We start from the raw sequence: 24,792 nt of genomic DNA, 5'->3' as shown, positions 1-24,792 counted from the left end.
GACAAATAGATAGATCATATGTCAATACACAAGTATATATATATATATACTAATAGGTAGGTGGGAGTCCTAAAACTGGGGTTTGTTGGTGGTTAAATTATTCAGTACAATGAATTTGATTATTTTTGGCATATAAATAATAGATAGATAGATAGATAGATAGATAGATAGATAATTTTGTGAAAAGTGATGATGGATGTTTAGATATGTTATGTATATTTAGATATGATAGATAAATTGGTAGATTTTTTGTAATAAAAAGGGGTGGATGAATAGATATTAAAATATTAAAAATTAAAAATATTAAATGAATATTAAATTATTCAGTAGAATGTATTAGATAATTTTGGAGATGAAAAGTGATGAGTATTAAATATAAAATGATAGATAGATAGACAGATAGACAGACAAAAAGATGTGTACTACAACTTCTGGCAGGTTGACATCATGTTTATATAGTTTCTTATATATTGATATTCATGATAAATTGCCCAGTCTTACATATTGCTGTGTAGTAAACAACAATAATAGAGATGTAACCATATTAACACTGATATATAAAACCATACACCATGAAAGCACCCAGTTGGGAAGAGCTTTATTACATTGAAATTGATATCAAGCCAAAAAGAATATGAAACACAAATTAATACACTTATAATCTAGCATCATACTATAAATGCTTATATATATTATCTCTGTAGTAGTTGGCTGTATAGGACATATATAGTTAATAACGTAACATATATTTAATCTTCAAAATGTTCATCAAAATGATCAAAAACAAAAATAAAACACCTCCACCACCAGGGGTGCTAAAGAGTCACTCCTCTCAGTCTCTGTCCTGTTCTCTGGAGGAGGCCCGACTGCTCTGCCTGCTTTCCTCATCCTCACTCTTCCTCCCTCCATCTCCTGAAGCACTGCATGGTCTTCCTCCCTCCTCTCGGCTCTTAGTGTTGTGGTGGCTCAGGTCACTCCCTTCATCATCATCTTCATTGTCCTGACCTTCATCAGCGTAATCCAGATCTTCATCATCCTCATAGGAGCGCTGATCCTCTCCCTCCTGTTCAGGGTCGCTCTGGTCTTCCTCTTCCTCCTTCTCGTTCTCTCCGTCCATCATTTCAGCCTCGATGTCCTGCTCGTAGTCGTCGTAATCAGCAGGATAATCACCAGGTAAAGACTCTTCACCGCTAGCCACGTCAGCCAGGTCGGTGGGGTCCTGGTGGTCTCTGGAGAAACCAAGGAAAAAGTTGAATAAAACACATGTCATGTGCTTCGAAATACAAAATCTGAGTTAAAAAAGGCCCATATCATGTCAATCAAACATGAAACAAAATAACTTATTGTTAGGATTGCACCAAATTGTGTCCAAAACCAAAAATCATTAAAACACTGCATGAATCAAGTAGTTTTATTCTTGCCTTGCTTTTTAGAGAAAAATCAATTACAAAACAAAACTGGTCCATTTAGATGTCTACCTACCTCAGCAGTTCTACTTTAGTTAGAAATTTACCTCAGCAGTGCTACCCGAGCTAGTCTTTTGGCAGCAAGTCTTTTGGTAAACAGACAAATGCTGAGGCTAAATTAGCTCAGCTAACGTTACTATACTAGCCCTCTACAGCTCATATCTTTCTTCTGGTAAACAGACAGTTTTTTCGAAGAGGTAGTAAGCTGATGCCAGAGAGAGAGAGTATATCGCTGCTGTTAAAAAAAATCCTAAGGTTAGAGGAAACATTGAAGAATATCTTCAAATACTGTAAATTGGTTGTTCAGTCTTTCACTTATAGTATTTAGACGAACAGGAACAAAGTAGTTGTTGCCAAATATTGTGTGCATCCCTATTTGTAGTTTGTAAAATCCAATATAAATAAAGCTCATTTACATATACACTAATTGATGGATAAATTTCTTAGTAAACCTTCCCATTTATTGTTTCTTCCAAAATCAAGCTCATTAAAAAAACAGTGTTGATTCTGCTTTTGTTGGAGCAACTTTCTCTACTGACCAAAGAAGACTTTATGCTAGATCTTGGATCTTGAGCATCACTGTGAGGATTTGATTGCATTTAGTGTTCAGGATGACGTGATGATGTTTTATAGTCACCACACCACCTCAACCACCCTAACCACACACCCCTTTATCTTGTCCTATTTGAGCAGTGTAAGTTTAGTTATAATAACTGTAGTGATATAAAGACTATATATATAAGTATCACAGTACAGTGATCACTATGTAATCTGTTGTCAGGTTATGAGAGATGAGTGTTAACTGATGCTGACCTGAGTGTGTGTGGAGTGTATCTGTCGGACAGGTCGCTGGGGGTGGAGTCTCGTGTGTGTTCTGGGCTCCTGGATGCTTTACTGCTGATGAAGGCTTCATTCAGACCACACCCACGCAAAGCTTTAGAGTAGCGCTTCTCTGCTGCCTGCTTAGCATTCATCTGTACATAAACACAAACACACACATAGATAGATAGATAGATAGATAGATAGATAGATAGATAGATAGATAGATAGTAATAGAGCCGTTTCATCTTTACAGATATGAGACCACTTTAGTTTCTGAATCTGATTTTGCTTTTTTTTTTTTCTCCCCAAGTCAAGTCAAGTAATTTTATTGTTAATACTGAATATTTACAGGGCATACAGAGAATTTAAATTACGTTACTCTCCTTCCCAAAAATTACAGTAAGTAGAGAAAATACATATAAAAAATATGAAATAAAAGAATGGGAGACATTATATTTACAATACAACAAGGACACAGTAGACATACATGAGACAGAAGACAACAGTGCAATAGTGATGGGGGGTGAAAATAAGATATATAATATAAAGAAGGGGAGACATTAAATTAAAAGTAAAATTAACATTGTTGTATTCATAACATTGTTGTATTCCATAAACTACAGACAACATTTCTCCCAAATTCCAAATAAAAATATTGTCATTTAGAGCATTTATTTGCAGAAAATAAGAAATGGCTAAAAATGATGCAGAGCTTTCAGACCTTTAATAATGTAAAGAAAACTTTAAATTCATAGAGTTCAGAAATCAATATTTGGTGGAATAACCCTGGTTTTTAATCACAATTTTGAATGCATCTTTGCATGTTCTCCTCCACCAGTCTTACATAACTTTATGCCACTCCTGGTGCAAAAATTAAGCAGTTCAGTTTGGTTTGATGGCTTGTGATCATCCATCTTCCTCTTGATTATATTCCAGAGGTTTTCAATTTAGTACAATCTGAGAAACTCATCATTTTTAAGTGGTCTCTCTCTCTCTCTCTCTCTCTCTCTCTCTCTCTCTCTCTATATATATATATATATATATATATATATATATATATATATATATATATATATATATATATATATATATATTTGTCAGTGAGTGTAGATTGTGATAGACTGATGAAAGAGGTGGAATAGCTGACCTGTGCTATCTGCTCCAGTAGCAGGGGTCTGCTCTTTACTCTCTCATGAATTTCTTTCATCTCCTCTCGATACTCTTTGCGCCTCTGCAAATCCTGCTTCCTGCACCAGTTTACACACACACACACACATAAACACAACAAAAACTTTGTGACACTTTGATTTAAAAAAGGTTTGGGTCAGTTTTCAACAGTAGAGAGCAAAGGTCTATTCTGTAGAGCAAACCAAAACAAAGCTAATTTACATATATTGTAATTGCTCAAAAGTTTTTAAACACCTTTGGAATAGAAGCATCTCTTTCATTCCAACTCTGGGCCAAAACGCTGCTAGTGCACTACGTAACTTTGGTGGAGCTGCACAAACAAGATCTCTCTTAACTCTCTTTAACACTGTTAACCTAGGTTATATTAGTGTAAAATCCTGTAATATTAAAATATCCACAAGATTCTTTTATTACAGACACTGCTTCTGAATGTTGTATCTCAGCTTGTCCAGAAATGCATGTGTACAGCCATTTGTGTTAATGACAGTTGAATAAAAGTGAGTCGCCCTCCACAACTGTAGAGGAAGCCGAGGACCAAAAAAATAAATAAAATACCAATTCTCGCATAATGACATAATACTGCTTTATTTATAATAGTATTGGTAAGTCTGCTGTAGCCCCCTACCAAAGTGAATACAGTACCATGTGGCCATTATTCTCAGCTGTAGACTCTGGATGTGAATACCTGAACTCTTTGAGTTTGGACTGGCAGGTCTGTGCTAGGGTCACGTGGGGATCGTTGGCCTGAGCTCGCTTGGTTATCACCTTCTGCAGCTTCCTCTCTCTCTGCCGCTGCCTCTCCTTCCATCGCTCCTCCTCTTCCTCAGCCTTCTTCCTCTGCTCTAGAAGTTTCCTGCTCAGAGGGGAGAGGGGCTGATCTCAGGGTTGGGCTGATGGATTGGGTGAGGGGAGGAGGGTCCAGAGGGGGCTAAAAAGACGACAAGACAGTAGGGAGGGAGATGTTCCTGCTGGGGTGCTGGTGGAGTTTAGTTGAGCCCGTTTTGGTGATATATAGATTGGATTTCAGTCAATCATTTGGGAATGTTCACCACTGTATTGTAATATGTATCTTGTGAATGATCTTCAACGCTGGCAATTGTGCTCATGGCAAGTCCATGTGATTCACGAGAAGTGGTCTCATGGTTTTTGGCATGACAGTGCAGAACCAGTCATTGCCATTACTAAAGAATCCCTTAAGAACCAGACAGCAGTGTAAATCTACAGTGTAAGCATGAAAAGTTCTTTATATGTACTAAAAGGGGTTCTTAGATACATTAGAAGAGTGGAACCACCATCAATCATTTTAAAAGAACCCTTTAACCAGAGCAAAGGAATATTAAAGCATCCAAGCATGCATGAGTTGTTTGAATGGTTCCATGTGGAACCACTGACTTTACTAAAACATGAATGGTACAAATATAGGAACAGGGATGGGGTGAAACATTGTACAGCAAGGTGAAAAAGGGAGAACTCTCTACAGTCTACCAGCTTTCTATAGTTACACAGAGGCATGGCACACAAAGCAAACACATGGGGTTATTGGGGTCTGGGGGTTGGTTGGGGTCTTGGGTTTTGTTGCATTGGGGTGCTTTGTTCTTTGAGGTAAATGGTAAAGGGGAACATTCTTAAATGTACAAACACACACAACAACACAATTTCCACAAGAATTCTGGTTTATCTTTGGGAGACAGGTCTCTACAAAGCCTTGAGTTCAATGGATGGAAGGGTCTTCCGCAGGAAGCTTCCGCAAGATGGGCTCGGTTACCTAATGGCCTCCTGCCGTTTCTTGGCTGCATCCGTGATTTTGGACTGTAGGCACTCCTGGCTCCCCGACAGTGATGAGCAGACAGAGGACGAGGGGGTTTGAGGCGACAAGGCGGCTTGAGCGACGAAGGGCCATCGATTTGCCCGAGGGCTCTTCCTCTCTGCTTCGATCTCAGCCATGACACGTTCTTTGTGTGAGGCGATGTTGGCAGTACGCAACTGGAAGGGTTCACAGGCCGTCAAGGGCCGAAGATCCCGCTTGCTAGCCAGTTGGTTCTGGAATCGCTTGTAGGTGGCATCGAAGTCGGGAACCTGGGCGTTTATTTTGGGTCGGTGGCTTTGTTCGGCCTCTTGGTCGTTCTGGGAGGCGGATTTCTGCGCTTGTCGATCGCTGAGCCGCTTTGCTAGCATACTAGGAGGCATTGAGGAGCTCTGCAGCAACTCCCTCGCTCGCATCTGCATCTTGATAGAGCGGTAGAGCTGCTCCTCTTTTTGCAACTCGCCGGTTGCCGCCTCCTTGACCACCTTGGGGACGGGTTTGGCCCTAAACGGGCGTCTCCTCCGCTCCTCCTCTTCCTTGGAGATCAGGAGCATCTGCTCTTGAAGCTGCACCTCCTTCTGCTCCTTCTTCAAGCGCTCCCGCTCCAAGAAGCTGAAGGGTTTCTGGGTGATGCTAAGGAGGTGCTGCTGTTCCCTGGTTCGCAGTTGGCGCCGTCGCTCCTCGTCTTTCTCCTGAAGCTCCTCGTAGAGAGGTAGCCGAACGTGGGCCGGCACAGGACTGGCCCGAAACTTCCGTTGGCACTCGGTCAGCTCTTCAAGCTGTTGCCGAAGTTCTGTGTTCTCCCGCTCGATCTCCGAGCGAGATTTGACACCCTTGCTCTTGAGTGCCGCCTCCCGCAGCATCATGCGGAAAGGTTTGGGCACCGTCACCTGCGGACGCCAGATCTCCTTCTCAGCTGTCTGTCTGCGTTTCTTTGATTTGTGAGCTCTGGTCCTGACCCTATTCCGTGCTGCCGCTCGGCGGTCTCCCGGGTGGCTCTGAGTGGATGTTGCGGAAAGGTGTCGCTGCCGTGGAGATAATTTGTCCACACTAAAGTCCTGCCACATGTTCTTGATGCGCTCCTTGGGTGAAAGAAGGAGGCCTTTTTCATTGCAAGGGTTGCTATGGTCACCCTGGTCGTCATCAGCGGCACACTCCTCCTCGTCGGTGTCTAAGAGGGCGGAGCCTCTTCTGAGCTCGTGGGCGGAGTGGGCCTTCTTCAAGTTGCCTGGGAGCAGCAGGTTGGGCCCGCCCCACTGCAGCCTGTAGCCAAAGACACAAAAGTTATAATATTTACACCTGTAAATTGAGATTTACTAAAATTAAAGCCGAATATTAGATTTAATTTGCATGTGTTTCTTTTATTTTTCTCATTTTCGTTTATTTTGTCTGTGTCTTTTTAGAAAAAAAAATAGAAAATTTAAATCAGAAAATGTAGATCTTTAAATTTTCAGATTCAGAAATTAAAATCTATGTTCTAATTTCTTCACATCCCACTTTTTATTTTTTATTTAATTTAATGATATAAATTTCTTTATGAATCTGATATTTTAAGCTGAATATGTATGGATCCGATTTTCTTTTTAAATCTGAAATTGTATGAATCTGATTTTTAAAATCTGAAAATGTATGCATCAGATTTTTTTTATCTGAAAATGTATTAATCAGATTTAGAAAAATCTGGAAATGTATGAATATATATATATTTTTTTAATCTGAAAATGTATGAATTAGATTTTTTAAAATCTGAAAATCATAAGTTTGCTGTTTTTTAAATGATATTTACTACTATTCAAAATTCAAATTTATTAATTATCCCATTGAATAGTAAGTTTATCAAAAGTTAAGTAAATTTTATTCAAATATTCTGAATGCAGATTCAAATACTTGTGCAATACAACTTACAACAAACAAGTCATTGTTTGGTATAAATTATATTGTCTTTTTTTTGTCTTTACCTGAATAATTCTGGTTGCCAAATATTTGGTGCGTCCCTAATTGTAATGGTACATATAATGTAAAGATCCTTGGTAATCATATTTAATCACTAAGACTGATGGGAATATAATCACTCAGGCTCCATCCAGGCCTATGCTAATCATCACTCACTGATTGGCTCTCTCGGGGCTGTGCAGAGGGGCCACGCCCTTCAGCTCCAGCTTCTTGCGGTACATGAGCTCCAGTTCGGCCATGGTGCGGAGGTGGGCTTTCTTCAGCTGCTCCAGTTTGCGGTAGTACTCCTCGTTAGAGAAGTAGAACTCCCGCAGGTCAATGTGATCCCCCGTTACCCGGTAGTCTTTAATCAGCAGGGGGCTGCTGTTTTTAACCGGGGGGTCCACGGCCCCCAGCTCTGAGCCGGAGTCGTACTCCAACTGTGCAGAAAAGAAGATTCATCACACAGGAAATTACTGTATACAGATACCACAATACCACGTTTTCTTAATGTCGATTTTTCTAATTACGAAATTTTCAGGTACTGCTGATGCCATTTTTTATCAATATGAAAAAAAAAAGAGAAAAAATAACTAAAATTAAAAATCAGACAAATACATACAGATACAAATATGGAGCCAACAAAATGACTCCAATCGAATCAAATATTTATATTAACATGTAGATAGATACCTGAATACTAAATTATGGTACATGCAGGTGCAGCTAAAAAAAAAAAAAAATATATCACTACAAAAATTACTTTATTTCAGTAGTTCAAAAAGTAGTTCAAAATGTGAAACTCATACATTATATAGATGTATTAAACACAGAGTGATCTATTTTAAGCGTTTATTTCTTTTATTTTTCTCATTTTCGTTTATTTTGTCTGTCTTTTTAGAAAAAAAATAGAAAATTTAAATCAGAAAATGTAGATCTTTAAATTTTCAGATTCAGAAATTAAAATCTATGTTCTAATTTCTTCCCATCCCACTTTTTATTTTTTATTTAATTTAATGATATAAATTTCTTTATGAATCTGATATTTTAAGCTGAATATGTATGGATCCGATTTTCTTTTTAAATCTGAAATCGTATGAATCTGATTTTTAAAATCTGAAAATGTATGCATCAGATTTTTTTTATCTGAAAATGTATTAATCAGATTTAGAAAAATCTGGAAATGTATGAATATATATATATATTTTTAATCTGAAAATGTATGAATTAGATTTTTTAAAATCTGAAAATCATAAGTTTGCTGTTTTTTAAATGATATTTACTACTATTCAAAATACAAATTTATTAATTATCCCATTGAATAGTAAGTTTATCAAAAGTTAAGTAAATTTTATTCAAATATTCTGAATGCAGATTCAAATACTTGTGCAATACAACTTACAACAAACAAGTCATTGTTTGGTATAAATTATATTGTCTTTTTTTTGTCTTTACCTGAATAATTCTGGTTGCCAAATATTTGGTGCGTTTATTTATTTTTTTATTGATGATTATGGCTTACAGCCAATAAAAAAACAACAATCAGTGTCTCAGAAAATTTGAATATTATATAAGACCAATTGGAACTTTTACCAGTGTGGGCAGTGTGCCAAGTCCTGCTGGAAAATGAAATCCACATCTCCATAAAAGTATATATTTTATATATTTCTTAATGATTAATATCATGAGTTCTTATATCAGTGTAAACGGGGGGTGGGCGACAGTGACCTCTATAATAATATTCTTGTTAATATGACAAAATAAACACTGAAATATATGTAATTTCAAGATTATACTACTACAGCAAAAATGTATGTTTGACAAGTTTGTTTTTGTATAAATAGAACAATTGTAAACATCCAGTAGAAATAAAAAGAGTAAGCATTTGTCTATTTTGTTAATAACAGTAAATTTCCAAAAACTCTACCACACAAAACTGTGCAAAAAAGTATGCAAACATTAACAATTTGGGTGATTTTTGCTGATCTGTGATATACTGTATAAAGGATATTAAGCGTATACACACAAATTTACAACAGATTTTGCTAGAAGTCTATGATCCAGCATGCCATTTTATTAATAATGCACTCTGTGAATCCACAAATAAAGTAAAATTAATTATAACAGGTAGATTTTTCATGGGAAATAAAAGTGAGTAATAGCATTATGTGACATTACACACATTGGGATGGCAATTCTAAAACAACAACCATGCAGCCCTGTTAACAATTACACAAAAATACCAATAAATCATCACAGTAAATAGCTAATTTAATACAATATAGACAGCTTTTAAACTTAATTATTGCAGATAAAAATAGAATATAACAGAATATGGAACATCCCTATTATGAACACTATATAAACAACAAGAGTGATCTTTGTATTATAGTATTTTAATATTTGTGTTTTACTGCATACGTAAACTTGTACTGTTTTTTTTATTTCATTTTAAACATTTACACAGTAATGTATATACAGTTTGCAGTGTGTTTTAGTGAATGTGCTCTGGTCTGGTGTGTGAGGCGTGTGCTGTATTATAGTGCACAGGCTCTGAGGAGATGGTAAGCTCATTATCTGCTGGTCTGTTTACTGGGAGCAGCAGATGGCAGATTGAGTGTCCTTCAGTAAAGACAAGCCACCAAACAATAGCTTCACATCTAACAGGTGATAAAGGCCATCCTTATTCACCACAGCCTGAGTTTAGGAGAATAAATAAAGCTTTATATGGGAATAAAATAAGTGTTTGCAAAAATAAAGAACATTTAATAGCTTAGTATCTGTTTCTAGAGTTAATATGTATTAGAAAGGATTAAATTGTGGATGAGGGATGGAGTGAAGGAGACTGGAACTGGAACAAAGGGCAGGTACGTTAAGCTAACAGTTGCTCATCTCTAGTATATTATTTATTCCTTTATTGATCATTTGTTATGTGGGCTCTGAGTGGATTTGTATACCATTTCTCCCAAATTCCAAATAGAAATATCGTCATTTAGAGCATTTATTTATTTGCAGAAAATGAGAAATGGCTGAAATAACCAAAAGAAGATGCAGAGCTTTCAGACTTCAAACAATGCAAAGAAAACACGTTCATATTTATAACGTTTTAAGAATTCAGAAATAATCAACATTTAATGGAATAATCCTGTTTTTTAATCACAGTTTTTTTTCATGCATCTTGGCATCATGTTCTCTCCTCCACCACCAGTCTTACACACTGCTTTTGGCTAACTTTATGCTGCTTTACTCCTGGTGCAAAAAATCAAGCAGTTCAGTTTGGTTTGATGGCTTGTGATCATCCATCTTCCTCTTAATTATATTCCAGAGGTTTTCAATTTGGTAAAATCAAAGAAACTCATCATTTTTAAGTGCTCTCTACCCATACAGGCCCTATGTGGATATGTAATTTGGGAATATTAATAGCCATTCTTTATTAAAAGGCTAAACTGCAGTTTAATCACTGTATATTGCAAAAAAAGGGCAGAAATAATAGTCTGATTTCCTTTATGACATGGATTTATTGTCACAATAACTTTTATGTTTGGACAGTAGATTACCATAAATAATATTATTTTCATTTCAAAACTGTTGATTACACAAATTTTGTAGCGTCAAGATAGCATAGCAATGCACAATGCACACTTCTAAAAACACTATGAACTCTTAATTAAAGAAATACTCATGCAGTACTACCCAAAGTTTTGGACACACCTTAAATTGAGTGTTTTTAGTTTTTTGTCCAGACTATGAAGGAACATATAAGGAATCATGTAGTAACTTAAAAGTGTTAAACAAACCAAAATACTCTGTATCTGGGAGCTGTTAACTTTTTGCGGTTTCTGAGGCTGGTAACTCTGAAAATTTTGCTCTTCCTTTCCTGTGGCGGTCCTGATGAGTACCACTTCCATCATACGAAGTGTTTTATGGTTTTTGTACAGCAAAGAAAACTCTTGCTCCTCCTTTTCTGTGGTGGTCCTGATGAGTACCAGTTCCATCATTACAAAGGTTTTGATGTTTTTTGCATTGACTGCACTTGAGGATACTTTTAAAGTTCTTGAAATTCTTTTTTTCAGATTGACTGACCATCATTTCTTCTTAGATTCATTTTTTTCTTTACTTAGTTGAGTAGTTCTTCTCATAATCTGGATTAGAACATTACTCTAATAGAGCTATTATTCACTGTATACCTGTAACTCTACCTCTTCACTACAGCTGATGCTCTCAAACAAAAGAGGCAAGAAATTCAACGAATTAACTTGCAAAATGCAAAAATGTTCATACTGTCATCTAAGAAAGAGGTGCTACTTTGAAGAATCTAAAATATAAAACATATTCTGGTTTGTTTAACACTTTTTTTCTAAATTAAATAATCCCATGAGTGTTTAGTATTAATCTACAATGTAGATTATTTTAAAATGATGTAAAAACACTGAATTTCGGGTATTTTAAGTTAGCTCTATAGTTAGATTAATTAAAGTTTACTCGCCTCTTTCTCATAGTGTCGGTTATCCGGGCGGCGGGCTGCGTTCTCCCGCTCGTACAGAGCCACGGGGGCTTTAGTGTGGGGGTCCACGGGGGTCTTCAGACACGAGGTCACCAGCACGTTCGCGCGGTGAGAGCGTTCCATGCTGCCCCTGCCCCGGGGATCCGGCTCCGCTCCTCCCCGCTCCGACCTCCGGCTCCGTCAGCGGCTCCTCCGCTCCAGCTCAGCCCGGGAAGAGACGCCCTGCAGCGGTCACCAGGCAACAAGCACCGCCCCCCCCTCACTGACTACCAGCTTCTGCAGGCCACGCCCATGTAAAGTCCAAGCCATGCCCGCTCCGTAAACCACAACGTATTTTCATGTGGCGGAGGGATATACAGATACTACAGAGTGCTGTGAGGGAAAATAGTTCCTAAAGAAAAGGCATCTTTAATACATATTTTACATATAATACAATATAATACTTATACAAAATGACAATATATGTGGACAAAACGTTCTAAATTCCAATTATTTATATATACATATATAGCTATAAAACAGATAAAATATTTTGCTATTTATAGGTTTATGTTTTAGTAAAATGAACATTGTTGTTTTATTCTATAAACTACAGACATTTCTCCCAAATTACAAATAAAAATATTTTAGTCATTTAGAGCATTTATTTACAGAAAATGAGAAATGGCTGAAATAACAATACAAAAGATGCAGGGCTTTCAGACCTCAAATAATGCAAAGAAAACAAGTTCATATTTATAAAGTTCAGAAATCAATATTTGGTGGAATAACCCTGTTTTTTAAATCATAGTTTTCATGCATCTTGGCATCATGTTCTCCTCCACCAGTCTCACACACTGCTTTTGCATTACTTTATGCTGCTTTACTCCTGCTGCAAAAAATTCAAGCAGATCAGTCTGGGTTGATGGCTTGTGATCATCCATCTTCCATCATCCATTATTTTCGAGGTTTTCAAATTGGTAAAATCTAAGGAACTTATGTTTGGCAGGAGCTGCAAAAATATATAAATGCTAAATGCTTGTGTCCCCTATCTTTTTCATGTTTTTAATATTAATCTACAACCTTTTGACTAGTGCTGTATAAATATGAAGAGCTTGATTTTTTTTTAAATACTGTTAAGAACAGTTTTTTTCAGATAATCAACAAAAAGAATAAAGAATAAGATATTCGATAAGCAAATACTTGATAATTTTTTTCTAACATCACAGAAATCAAACACCAGCAAACCTGATAAACAAACCTGATTTAATATGTTTGGCCAGAGTCCTGCTGACAGAATTAACTAAAGGGATTATCCCTAATAACCTGTACAACACCAACAGCAGTTCCAAACCAGTATAGCATTGTGCTAAATGTCACACTAAAAACAAAATTGAATGAATTCTGGTCATTTATCCTTTTCCATAAATATCATTTGCAAGCCTTCCAAAATGTATGTAAAAAATGGATATATGTTGTTAAGGTGCAAATGAAAGCCAGAGAGACAGGCTGAAGTTTCCAACAAAAAAGGCTTTATTAAATTACGCAACGTAACATCTACAGACAGCTCTTCAACAGTTGGTCTGAGCGAAGTGTTTGTGAGGTCCCCACATCCTTCTGCAGCGCGCCAGACAAAAGGAGTGCTCCATTTCCCTTCAGTGCAAACGAGCAAACACCTTATCGGGTGTTTACCTGTGGAAAAAGATAGAAAAAAAAAACAAATACGTATATGAGCTTTTTAAACAGCAGTTACTCTCCTAACACCCCTAAAAACTACCTTCCACTCCCAGAGTAGGAGCATCTCTCACTACCTTCAAGAACTTCCTAAAGACCAAGCTCTTCAAAGAGCACTTACTCTGCAAACACCTCTAACAAAATTATGCTCATTTCCTCATCTCTATCCCACTATGGTCTCCTAAAACGTTTTTGCCTTGGGCCCAAGCCCATTTAGGTGGGGGTGTCCAGATTCTTGTTAGGCTGGAGGGGGAGGTTAGCCCTTCAAAATCGAGATTTTTAAGATGCACACTTCAAACCGAGGGATAGGAGAATCACTGGTAATAAACCCAGAGATGTAAATATTTTACCAGTGAAAAGTGAAGATTAGCACTATATTACCAGAGCTTAAAGTGTAGTTTCAATGTTTTATGGCCAAATTATTTATAACATGCATAAAAATATCGCTAGTAGTTTGTCTCAGATGGCAGCTAGCTAGCTAACTTTCCCGTTCCACCTTACATGGTGCAACAGCCAGCAGGAAGATAAATAAAAGAAAGATAAAAAAAAGGAAGATAAAGGCTAATCAAAGCTAAATTCATCTCCCCAGAGGAATTAAGAAATGGACAATAATAATAATTAATTTCTGAACCATATTCCCCTTTTTCTGAAGATATACAATAAAGCCCAAAAATGAGCTAGTTAGCAGCTAGGTTACTGAACTTTAGCATTCCTGATGAAGCATCGGGTGATTTAAAGGGTTATCCTAATTCTTAGGAACTCTGTTTTTAAAGGGAAAGGGTTACACTCAAAAACAAGGGGTAGGGGTAAGTGGTAGTGGTAAGTGAAATGGGATTGGGCCTACATCTTCTGTTGCTAAAGGTACAACAATTAATTTGCTTTGGATAAAAGAGTCTGCTAAAAGTAATGCAATGAAATATTCAGAATTTATATTGCTACTTACAACATCGTCGATCTTGAGGATGCTGCGGACCGTTTCTGTGGCGAGGGTGAGGGCACTGATCGAGACCAGCAGCGGCTGAACCACCAACTCCTCCAAAATATTAGAGATTCCACCCTGAGAGAGCGAGAAACCGTGTTAGATCAGCATGAAGAATTTCCAACAAGCATATTTTTGTCTTTTTATGTCTCTCGGTAAGCAATTCACAATTACGAACACAAGCATGAACACGGTAAATCAATATACATGTACATTACAAAAATATAAAAAGTTTGTGTGATTTTACCCTTAACTTTTTAAACTAATTAACAACTAGTATTTTTATTCACCCATGTACACATACTGACAAATACAGTAAATTGTATATCCGTTCATCCATGGATATTTTTGTATATCCAAGACTATTAAACATGGTGGTGAACCACATGACACCTCAGATCAGAACATCAGTACTGGATCATGCCTTTCATTGTACATTTAAACCCCTAAAAAGTATTTAAATTTAGTTTGATAAAGGTATCACACTCCAGAATTGCTTTTATATATTTTTTTATTGTTTATGTTTTAATCAATGAAAGAGTAAAACAGGACTTGATCTAACATCTGTTTATCAGGGTTTATACACGTTTTAACCAATTAACTTGATTTTTTTTCATGACTTTTCATGGCCTTCATTGCAAACTTTCATGCCTATACGATTTTAAAAACATCAGTGCAGACATGGACAAATAAAACTAAAAGTCAACTAAAACTATAATTAAAATGATACAATTTAGTAGGTCTAAAATGATTCTGATAAAATGTTGACACACAATCTTTAATAATAAAATGTGTGTCAGATCCTGAGAGCTCCATTGTTTAGAGGCTAAATTACTGATTTAAGGGATTTTTTAACAGATTTTTTAAATAGATTTTCTCCATCAATAAACTAAAACTTGAAAAGATTTGTAGAGCAAATTTCTATAACTTTTCCAAAATTTTCTGGTTATTTTTATTTTTCTAAAATTTCTCCAGCCCTAGAAATGACTATTTTTAAATTCCTTGACGTTTCCAGGATTTTCATGACCGTAAGAACCCTGGTTTACTGTATTAACTCAGGCCCACCTTGCGGACGTTGATGCCGGCGGTCTTCTCTCCCTGGGCATGTCGGTTGCGGAGCTCGGTGACGGTGGAGATGGGGTTGAGGCCGGCGTTCTCGGCCAGCGTGGAGGGGATGACCTCCAGGGCGTCAGCGTACGCACGCACACAGTAAGCCTCCATACCACCCAGAGAGCGGGCGAACTCCGCCAGCCGCAGAGCCAGCTCGATCTCAGGAGCACCACCGCCCGCGATCAGAGCCCTGCAGCACCACACACACAACACAGACAGGCGTAGGAGTTTAATAGACTTTTAATACTCAAGACCATCACAGATACACTACTGAACATCAGGGGTGTGAGAAAATATCAATGGGAAGATGCAATTAATTTTTATAAACACAGTATGGATCTGTGGTTTAGGAGAATGAGACATTGTAGATATATATTAAATAGATATTAATAGATATTAAAACAGTACGTTTTCCAGGCCTAAACTAAAATACACTATTATTACTGTATCGCTGCCAAATATACAGGAAAACACAAGCATTAAAAAAAAAAAAGAATTAATAATCATGATTAATAAGAGATTGTTGTTTATTTCAGAAAAGATGCTTATTTAAAAGGAAATGGTGTACTTGGCCATTTAGTACTTTTAGTAGTTTATTTTAAGATGAAAATTGTATGCTTTGATACCCTTGTTTCAAAAATAATTAACTAACACTAATGAAAATCTTAACTTTCTATGGTATTAACTATATATATATATATATATATCTTTGGGTAAATTCTTTGGAGTGCCTGTGGATATATATCAAATTTTTATTTAGAATTTTGAAAAACTGACCATTTAAATCAGGAGTTTTAGAGCAAAACAAGCACCCAAAAACATGCAGGAGCATGAGGAATAAATGAGGAAAGAAAATAAAAAACAAAACACGATTTTATTAAGTTTACAAAAAATATAAAATTTTTACATATTCATTCTTTTATTTATGACCCACTTGTATGTTTCATTGTATTGTGCGTAGATATGCCATGTAAATGGTTTGTTGCCTGAGGGTTAAAGGACAGCTTGGATGTTTTCTGTCTTTTTAACTGCATTGGCAAAATATCTGAACAAGACTACATCAGCAGATACTTAAATAAATAAATAAATAAATAAAAAGAAGAAAAAATGTGACTGACATCCCTACTGTATGGGGTGTCCACAAACATTTCAGTGAGTGACTGGTTACCTTTTCTTGACGAGGCAGCGGATGACGCAGAGAGCATCATGGATGGATCGCTCCGCCTCTTCAATCACCAGCTTATTGGATCCGCGCACCACAATGCTCACAGTTTTACCTGGACTGGCACAACCTGTGATCTACAAACACACACAGGTATTAATATGCAGGGTATATACTACATCAGATACATTACTGACCATTATAAAGCAAAATAATACACACAGTAACACTAACACACACTAACGCACACACAGCGAGCTCACCTTCACCAGCTTGCCTGAACCGTCCAGGCTGACCTCCTCGGCCAGCTCAGCCAACCCCAGCATCTCAGGAGTGAACTGGTCAATGTGGGCGATGGGTTTGGTGCCAATAGTCTTTTTACATAAATATAAATATAAATAAAAAGGCCAGAAAAAGATCATGTTAAATATACCATGTATGATGTATATTAGTAATATTAAACACAAATATTTAGTTGTTCTCTATACAGCAAGCTAGGTTTATTTAGAATAATTAAGAATTTAAAAAAGGGAGTAGGTGTCCTCACCTTGCAGATGAACTCAATCTCCTCCCTCTCGATGTCCTTCACCACCATGATCTTCATTTTGTTTAGGAAGTGAACAGCCAGATCACTCAGAGCATCTCTGAAAGAAACCAAAACACACACACATAACTGTATAAATTTACAGAACCAGGTATGAGATACAATACATGACAAATTCAATTAATGAAATACATAAAATACAAGATGATCAAAATGTCTCTCTTTAGTAAATTGAGTTTTATAGGGATTTTACGGATACACAATTGTGTCAGAAACATGTGATGGGGAAAGATCCATTTAGGGGTTGGCAATATGTAAAAAAAAATTATATTTTAGGGTGCGATAGAAATTCTTGACGATATGACAAAAAAAAAAACTTTTTTAATTTCTAGAAAAAATATTGAAATTTTATTTAATGTATAATTTAAGTTTAATATACTAATTAAAATAAAAAACTAAAATCTAAATACATCTTTAATCTAAATACTCTTAAATCTAATTTAAAAATAAAAACAAGCAAAAATAAAGCTACGTACACACACAAATCTACCACAAAGCTGAAGTGCAGAATATTTAGTGCATACAAATATAATAATAATAAATAAAAGACAGTTTTTTAAATTGTGTCCAACACCCCTCGCTCCATCCATCTGCATACACTATTAATCAGGCCTCACACCAACTCCCATAATAATTTAATAGTGCCTTACCATGAACTCTAAACTCTCAGTGTTAAAATCAACCTCATTCACAAGATAACAACTCATAACTTTGACAGGTGTGCAATTTACCCAAGTCATCCCATGAGGCAACACTCTTTTCCCACACCAGTACACCCCTATATGACGGTGTGAATGTGTGTCAGCCCTGTCTGACTGTACTGATGCTTCACAGATCGTTTGTTTGATCTGGTCTTGATCTGACGTGGTCTTTTCGAGGCGTGTAATACCTCAGGATGGATTTCTGGATGAGCAGGACGTTGCAGCCGGCTTTCTTAATCTGTTTGATCAGGTTCAGGATGTAAGCTCTCTCCTCCCGGAGCACGCGGTCCATCTGCGCGTAGTCCGACACCACAATCTGGTTATCCATCTGTGCAGACGAGAGAGAGAGAGACAGAGAGAGAGAGAGAGAGAGAGAGAGAGAGAGAGAGTGTGTCTATTAGAGGGAGCATTTACGGGACATCACTCTCAGAAGCACAAGTGTGAACTTTAGTGAACTCCTGAAAAGGTAACTACGTTTATATCCGGACAATAAACTCATATTCATATTTATTGATACAGCACAGTGTACTGTTATGTGCACCTAAACTGTAGTACAACTTCATGTTTATACAGAGGGCACAATCACTCCTTATTAACTGGATTTATTGCAGGAGTGTGTTCCCCAACAGAAAACATGTAATAAAGTTAATTTATACTTATAATTAGGACTGAGAGTTTGTCTTAGGCAAACTTAAGGAAATAAATTAATAGTTCGTCAGTTAATACAATTAATCCTCACAACAATGCTCCAGGATCTAGAACAGGGGTGTCCAAACTTTTTTTGTTGGGGGCCAGAAGGAGAAATATATTTGAAGTCACGGGCCACAGACTCTGTAATAAAACAAATAATGAAATATACCACTTTAAATAATACATTTTCCTGATTACTTTCATTTACACACCATTTTACTTGACTTACTATCTTTATCTTTGACAGTGTTGTGTAAACTAAGATTTTTCAAATTGATGTTTCATTTCATGATGTCTCTTAATATTAAACTCCTTAAAAACGTTTTTTCTGTGCTACAACTGAACACCCTCTCCGCATTTAGACTCTTTGGCCCGTTTTTCTGGGCTAGAAATGCGCACTCTCTCTGCTTGGCCCGTTTCTGACACTTAGTGTTCAAACTTTGAATCTCACATTATAAAAACCTGCTTAACAGCGGGCCAACTTTCATTCTATTTCTAAAATACCTCGCGGGCCGCTCCAAAAAAGGAAACGGGACGCAAATGGGCCGCGGGCCGTAGTTTGGACACCCCTGATCTAGAAGAAAGTCTTTTCTGAACAGTGTAACTTCAACAAAAGCAGGTTAAGAAATGGCTGTCAGAAATCAGTTAAGTAAGAGTCAGAAGAGAGTGTTGTAGGTGTGTGTGTGTACATACATCAGTCTTTGGAGGGGACAGGCAGAACTGGATAAGGCCGATCTTGGCCTTCTCTACACGGGACACTCCAGTGTTCACAACCCTCTGGGTCAGAACCAGACCGTCCACCAGCTCACAGTCGTCTATGGTTCCACTATAAACACAAACACAACACATTTAGACACAGTGAGCCTCGGTCAAAAGGCTGCAACACATCTTATAACTTTAAAATAAAGGGGCGGAGCTAATCTGCTGTAGGCTGAATGAGGAGACATGTACATGCACCGTTTTTGGGACAAGAATTTGTAATTAAATAACAATTAGAAAATGGGTTAAATACTTTTAGATGTGGGAATTAAGGGACATTTCAACACAATATCACGATATGTTACCCTTGATAAAAACAAAACCACAATACTCAATCCTAAGTAAAGAACTGTCCAACGTAATAAAAAGCGGACACCTTCTAGAAAAAACAGTGGCTAAAAAAGGTAATTGATAGTGATAAGCGATCACTGAAATGTTTGCTATAAAAAAAAATAATAGTTCAATAGAAAGCAACACTAGAACTCAGGGATATGTTTAATAGTGACAGTAAGAGCTTTCCCACATTCACAAGGCAGTGAATTGAACTCAAGAAATTGGGACTAAACAGCTGTGGAGCTTTAAGAAAAGCACTTATCAGTGAGACTAATGGCAAAAATGGCTTCAGTTGAACAGGGAGCATCAAGATTGGTTATTTGGTCTGATGAGTCCAGATTAGGACAAGAAGAGAGGCAGGTGAAGTTTTTCCTCCCTGATGGCACAGGCATATTCCAAGATGCCAATGCCAGGATTCAAGGGGCTCAGACTGTGTAACAGTGCAGGGTTTAGGGAGCATGATCTGAACTCCATTGAGAAGCTTTGGGACGTGCTGGAAAAGGCTTGGCGCTGAGCTTTATATCTCCATGTTAAACGTTGAGAAATTGCAGAAGCTTGTGGAAACGATGCCACAGGGAACGCATCTGTAGTCAAAGCTTATTCCCACCAACAGCAGCTACTCACCCGAGCTTCTTGACGATGTGGATGTCTCTCAGGTCGACGCTGGTGGCCGTGGCTGGATCGATGACCCTCATGACGGCATCTACACTCATGGGGGCCAGCAGGCTGGAGTACTGTGACACCACTTTTGAGCACAGGGATGTGGTGGCGCTGTTGAGCAGTGTCTCGCGGTCACTCAGCTCCACAGGCTGGCTGATGGAGGTCAGGACCTCCACACCTTTATCCACAGCCTTCTGGAAGGACTCTGAGATAGTGGTTGGGTGGATACCTATGGAAACGAAAGGATGATTTAGGGAAGCATATTTAATAATTATAGAGTAATTCTAGAGGATGGATGGAGAGGAGATACTGTATTTGTTGCACTATAAGGCACACCACATTATAAGGTGCTCTATCAAGAAAAGTCTATTTTCTGGTATATTTAAATACATAAGGTGCACCAGATTATAAGACCCATTGTGTGACACTAGTAATACACAGGGGTGTGGCCATATTTCCCTTCTAATTCAGCAGGTCTCAGCTGAACTCTTGGATAATACTCACCTCTGAATTTTGAAATAGTTAGCGCTTAGCATGGTTAGCAGCTAATGCTAATGCTGCTCCAGCAGTGCTAGCCAGGGTTAGCAGGAGGCTACAGGCCGATAATACCGCTGATTGTCAAAAGAGCTAGCACTTAGCGCAGTTAACGCCTAATGCTAATACTGCTCCAGTCTCGGGTCTCAGTGCTGAAAAACTAAACCGAAACTCCTGTATAACTTTGTACTTCAGTGGAGTGCCTTTACTGCTCCTTAATACCTGACTGGTAAAATTCATACATACAAATTCAACTGCACCGGATTATAAGGCGCACCGACGAGTGTTGGGAAAATTATTTTAAGTGCATTTTTATTTATTTTACGTGATTTTAAGTGCACCTTACAGTAAAAAAATACGGTACAATATGTGGACACCCGTTCAAGAATATTCAAGAGAGTTTTATCCTGCTTTGTTATATTCTCCGTCTCTACTCTCCAGGGATTATGTTCAATGAGATTCTGGAGCATTGGCTGTGAGGATTTGATTGTACTCGGCCACAGAAGTAAGGAGTTAGTGAGGTGTGGATGTTGAATGATCCACGCCATCTTATAATCCTCAACTCTCCAACTCAACCCAATACTGGGGGCTTTATACCCCTCGTGGCATTAGGCATAGTGCCAACAGGTGCTAAAATCAATTAGACAAGACTAGGCATGCTGTGTTTTACATACCTTTCTGTAGGAGTTTGGCACAGGCATCCAAGAGAGCTCCAGCGATCACCACTACGGACGTAGTGCCGTCACCAGCCTCAATATCCTGAGCTTTAGAAAGCTCTACTAGCTGAGAGAGAGAGAGACACACACACACACATACATTTATGGACCAAAAGTATCTCTATTCATTACTCTGTAGGTAGAAGTACAGATACTAGTGTTTAAAATACTTCTGTAGAAGTTGATCAACAAGCTTTTCACAAGTAAAAGTGTAAATTTACTGATTTTAAATCTACTTAAAGTATAAAAGTAAAAGCAATGCAAGGAGAAAAAAAAGAACAAAAGCTTAGGCCACGCCCACAGAGTCCTATAGTGCACTACGAGCTGAAATGAAATAGGAATAACGAGGCTGTTTTTAAAATGTAAGGAGTGGAAAGTTCAAATAATTGTGTGAAAATGTAAGAAGTAGAAGTAAAAAATAAATAAATAAAAAACCTCTTTATATCTCACCATTTTGGCAGCAGGGTGCAGCACCTGCATCTGTTTCAGGATGGTGGCTCCATCATTAGTGATGGTCACATCTCCTTTACCATCCTGGATCTGAAGAACAAAACAGTTATTTCATAAACAGAGTGATAGAAAACCAACCATGACTCAGCAAACTGATCCATCTCCACACTGTATAAAACACACGCATTTCTGAGCCGCTACACACATTTAAAACCAGCCTTCAGACTGACTGACTGACTGACAGGAAGCTCAGGGTGAGGATTTAGAAACAGGGAAGTGAAGAGAGAAGAATGACGTACCATTTTGTCCATACCCTTCGGCCCAAGACTGGTTCTGATGGCATCGGCGACAGCTGCCAATCAAAAACAGGACAGTCGTTATTGAGTTTAGCAGCTCTTAATTAATAATGATGCCTGGAGATACACTGATGTGACAAGTACATGTATATATCAAGAAATATACATATTTATAAATAATAATTAATCATAATTTTAAAATGAGCCAGCGTCTGCCAATTGTAGAAGAGTGGCCAGTGTTGATTGGTCATTTTCAGGCATACCATAAATACATCAGCAAGTATATATATATAAACACTAAAAAAAGGAAAATCATTGGTTGATACCAATATGATTCTGCAATCACTCTGCATACCTAATAATGTCTTTCTTTGTTAGAAGAGGTGAGAATGGATCACAGTAAGAGCTGAATGCATCTTCAGTCATGTTTTAAACTGTCAGTCCAAGTCCAATTCATTGAATTTATTCTACACTGTATCCAGATCAAGTCTGAACAGCCTATGAAATTAAAACCAAATTTGTATGTGATTTAATATTAAAATACAATATGATCTGAACAGGTAGGATAGCTATATAACACAAAAGGAAATACCAGACCATCAAGACCATCATCGTAAAAAAAACAAAAAAAACAATATATATATATATATATATATATATATAGTAGGACTGATTATATACATATATATATTGTATAACGATATTAGGATACCCTGAAATATTGTGCCATATCACCCACTCCTAATGATCACATCTATCACATCCTGGATATATGGAGATGACCTTTTGGATCATTTATCTCTTTTTTTTTTTTTTTTTTTAATATCTCCGTTAGAGGTGTGCCATATTATATTGTATGGAGTAATAAAATTAAATTTTTATTTTGTTGCAGTAGTGTTGGTTTAAAATATTTAGTCTTTTCATATCAAAAAGAACATCGTTATCATAAAATAATATTTATATTACTTTAGAGCCGTATCGCACACCCACACTAAAACACTTACTAAGGCACTGTGCAGCCTATATCTCACGAATAATTTAAACTGAAAACCTCTGGAATATAATCAGGCCATCAAACCAAACTGAACTGCTTGAATTTTTGCACCAGATGTGAATAGCATAAAGTTATCCAAAAGCAGTGTGTAAGACTGATGGAGGAGAACATGATGCGAAGATGCATAAAAAGTGTGATTAAAAACCAGGATTATTCCACCAAATATTGATTTCTGAACTCTTAAAACTTTATGAATACGAACTTATAATGCAAAGAAAACTTGAGGTCTTTTTTGTTATTTCAGCCATTTCTCATTATCTGCAAATAAAGGCACTACATGACAATATTTTTATTTAGAATTTGGGAGAAATGTTGTCTGAAGTTTATAAAATAAAACAACAATGTTCATTTTACTCACAGATAAACCTATAAATAGCAAAACCAGAGAAACTGATTCAGAACCTGAAGTGGTCTCTTATTTTTTTTCTAGAGCTGTATTTACTGTATTTGATGATTTCTAGCTGCTGAACTGTTGCTGCTGCAGGATCAGCCCATGTGAACAAAGAGGAGCTGACAGGAGCAACTTAAGGTGGTTTTAAGGGGGTATTGTGACGTCACAAAGACCCACGCATCTAAACCCATGCTGGGGTGGGGTCCCTACCTATTCTACAGTTACATAATCCCAATAACTGACCAGCAGCACACAAATACCACCTTAAATGGTGATCTGTTTTAAGGTGGAGCAGCTCCAGCTCCACACTGCAGCGGGTATTAAAGCGTGTTTTAAGCAGTAAACCGGGCGGAACCGGGGGGTAAACCGGGCGGAACCGGGGGGTAAACGAGAGCTGGCGGGTTCCTGCGGGTCTGCGCGGTTCCGTGGACCCACCTTTCCCGGCGCTGATGTTGCTGTAGCGGATCTGAGCGGGTTTATCCCGGTCCACATACGCCCCTCTGCCGGCTCCTCCTTTCCCCTTCGGCGCCGCTGCTTCAGGCATTTCCCCGCGGATATATCTCTCGGTCCGGGTGCGGGAGGGTCTCGGGAACGGTACCGGGCTGTCTGCGGGTCTCGGTTCCGCGGATTCGGGTCGGATGAACGCAGATTCTGGACGATTCCGAAACCAAGCAGAACCTTCCAGAAACACCGGCGCTCGCGGAGACAGAAAGGACCCCAGAGAGAGCGTGCAGATGATGTAGAGGGGTGTCTCACACAGATGCCTGTCTAGAAAAGGGGGCGCGTTCCAATCCGCGCACAAGCGGCCTAAACACCTGTGCACTAGATATGTTTTTTTTAAAGGACTGTACAGCTCTGAAAAACATTAAGAGAACACTTCAGTTTCTAAATCAATTTATCTGATTTTGCTATTTATAGGTTTAT

General features: G+C 37.7%; 2 protein-coding genes across 2 annotated transcripts; both read right to left on the bottom strand.

Annotated features, from left to right (window-relative positions):
- Positions 1 to 568: 568 nt before the first annotated feature.
- fam161a (FAM161 centrosomal protein A) lies at positions 569 to 12,009 on the bottom strand. The gene is made up of 7 exons (XM_007260610.4): positions 11,699 to 12,009; positions 7,390 to 7,652; positions 5,242 to 6,543; positions 4,162 to 4,329; positions 3,436 to 3,535; positions 2,280 to 2,440; positions 569 to 1,229 (listed from the first exon to the last, which is right to left on the bottom strand). The coding sequence occupies exons 1-7, from the start codon at positions 11,837 to 11,839 to the stop codon at positions 833 to 835; spliced, it is 2,532 nt and encodes an 843-aa protein (XP_007260672.3). The 5' UTR covers positions 11,840 to 12,009; the 3' UTR covers positions 569 to 832.
- A 1,196-nt stretch (positions 12,010 to 13,205) lies between these two features.
- Positions 13,206 to 24,602, bottom strand: cct4 (chaperonin containing TCP1, subunit 4 (delta)). The gene is made up of 13 exons (XM_007260611.4): positions 24,304 to 24,602; positions 22,427 to 22,479; positions 22,128 to 22,217; positions 21,636 to 21,744; positions 20,392 to 20,656; positions 19,369 to 19,501; positions 18,174 to 18,313; positions 17,228 to 17,324; positions 16,944 to 17,054; positions 16,687 to 16,817; positions 15,474 to 15,708; positions 14,373 to 14,486; positions 13,206 to 13,387 (listed from the first exon to the last, which is right to left on the bottom strand). Exons 1-13 carry the CDS (start codon positions 24,410 to 24,412, stop codon positions 13,373 to 13,375), a joined length of 1,602 nt encoding a protein of 533 aa, XP_007260673.2. The 5' UTR covers positions 24,413 to 24,602; the 3' UTR covers positions 13,206 to 13,372.
- Between the last annotated feature and the right edge of the window lie 190 nt (positions 24,603 to 24,792).

Source organism: Astyanax mexicanus, chromosome 21 (genome assembly GCF_023375975.1).
Source record: "Astyanax mexicanus isolate ESR-SI-001 chromosome 21, AstMex3_surface, whole genome shotgun sequence".
NCBI classification, from domain to species: domain Eukaryota; kingdom Metazoa; phylum Chordata; class Actinopteri; order Characiformes; family Acestrorhamphidae; genus Astyanax; species Astyanax mexicanus.
This window is presented reverse-complemented; position numbering and strand designations above follow the sequence as displayed.

Bases quoted from the DNA above. Each gene is read 5' to 3' on its own strand.
- cct4 (XM_007260611.4), bottom strand. From the start codon at position 24,412: ATGCCTGAAGCAGCGGCGCCGAAGGGGAAAGGAGGAGCCGGCAGAGGG. The intron at 22,218-22,426 runs GTACGTCATTCT...TTTGTTCTTCAG, and splicing joins CGAAGGGTATGGACAAAATG to ATCCAGGATGGTAAAGGAGA. The intron at 17,055-17,227 runs GTGAGGACACCT...TTATGTAAAAAG, and splicing joins AGATTGAGTTCATCTGCAAG to ACTATTGGCACCAAACCCAT.
- fam161a (XM_007260610.4), bottom strand. From the start codon at position 11,839: ATGGAACGCTCTCACCGCGCGAACGTGCTGGTGACCTCGTGTCTGAAG. The intron at 7,653-11,698 runs GCGAGTAAACTT...TTTTCTGCACAG, and splicing joins ACCGACACTATGAGAAAGAG to TTGGAGTACGACTCCGGCTC. The intron at 6,544-7,389 runs GTGAGTGATGAT...CTTTGGCTACAG, and splicing joins AGCCCCGAGAGAGCCAATCA to GCTGCAGTGGGGCGGGCCCA.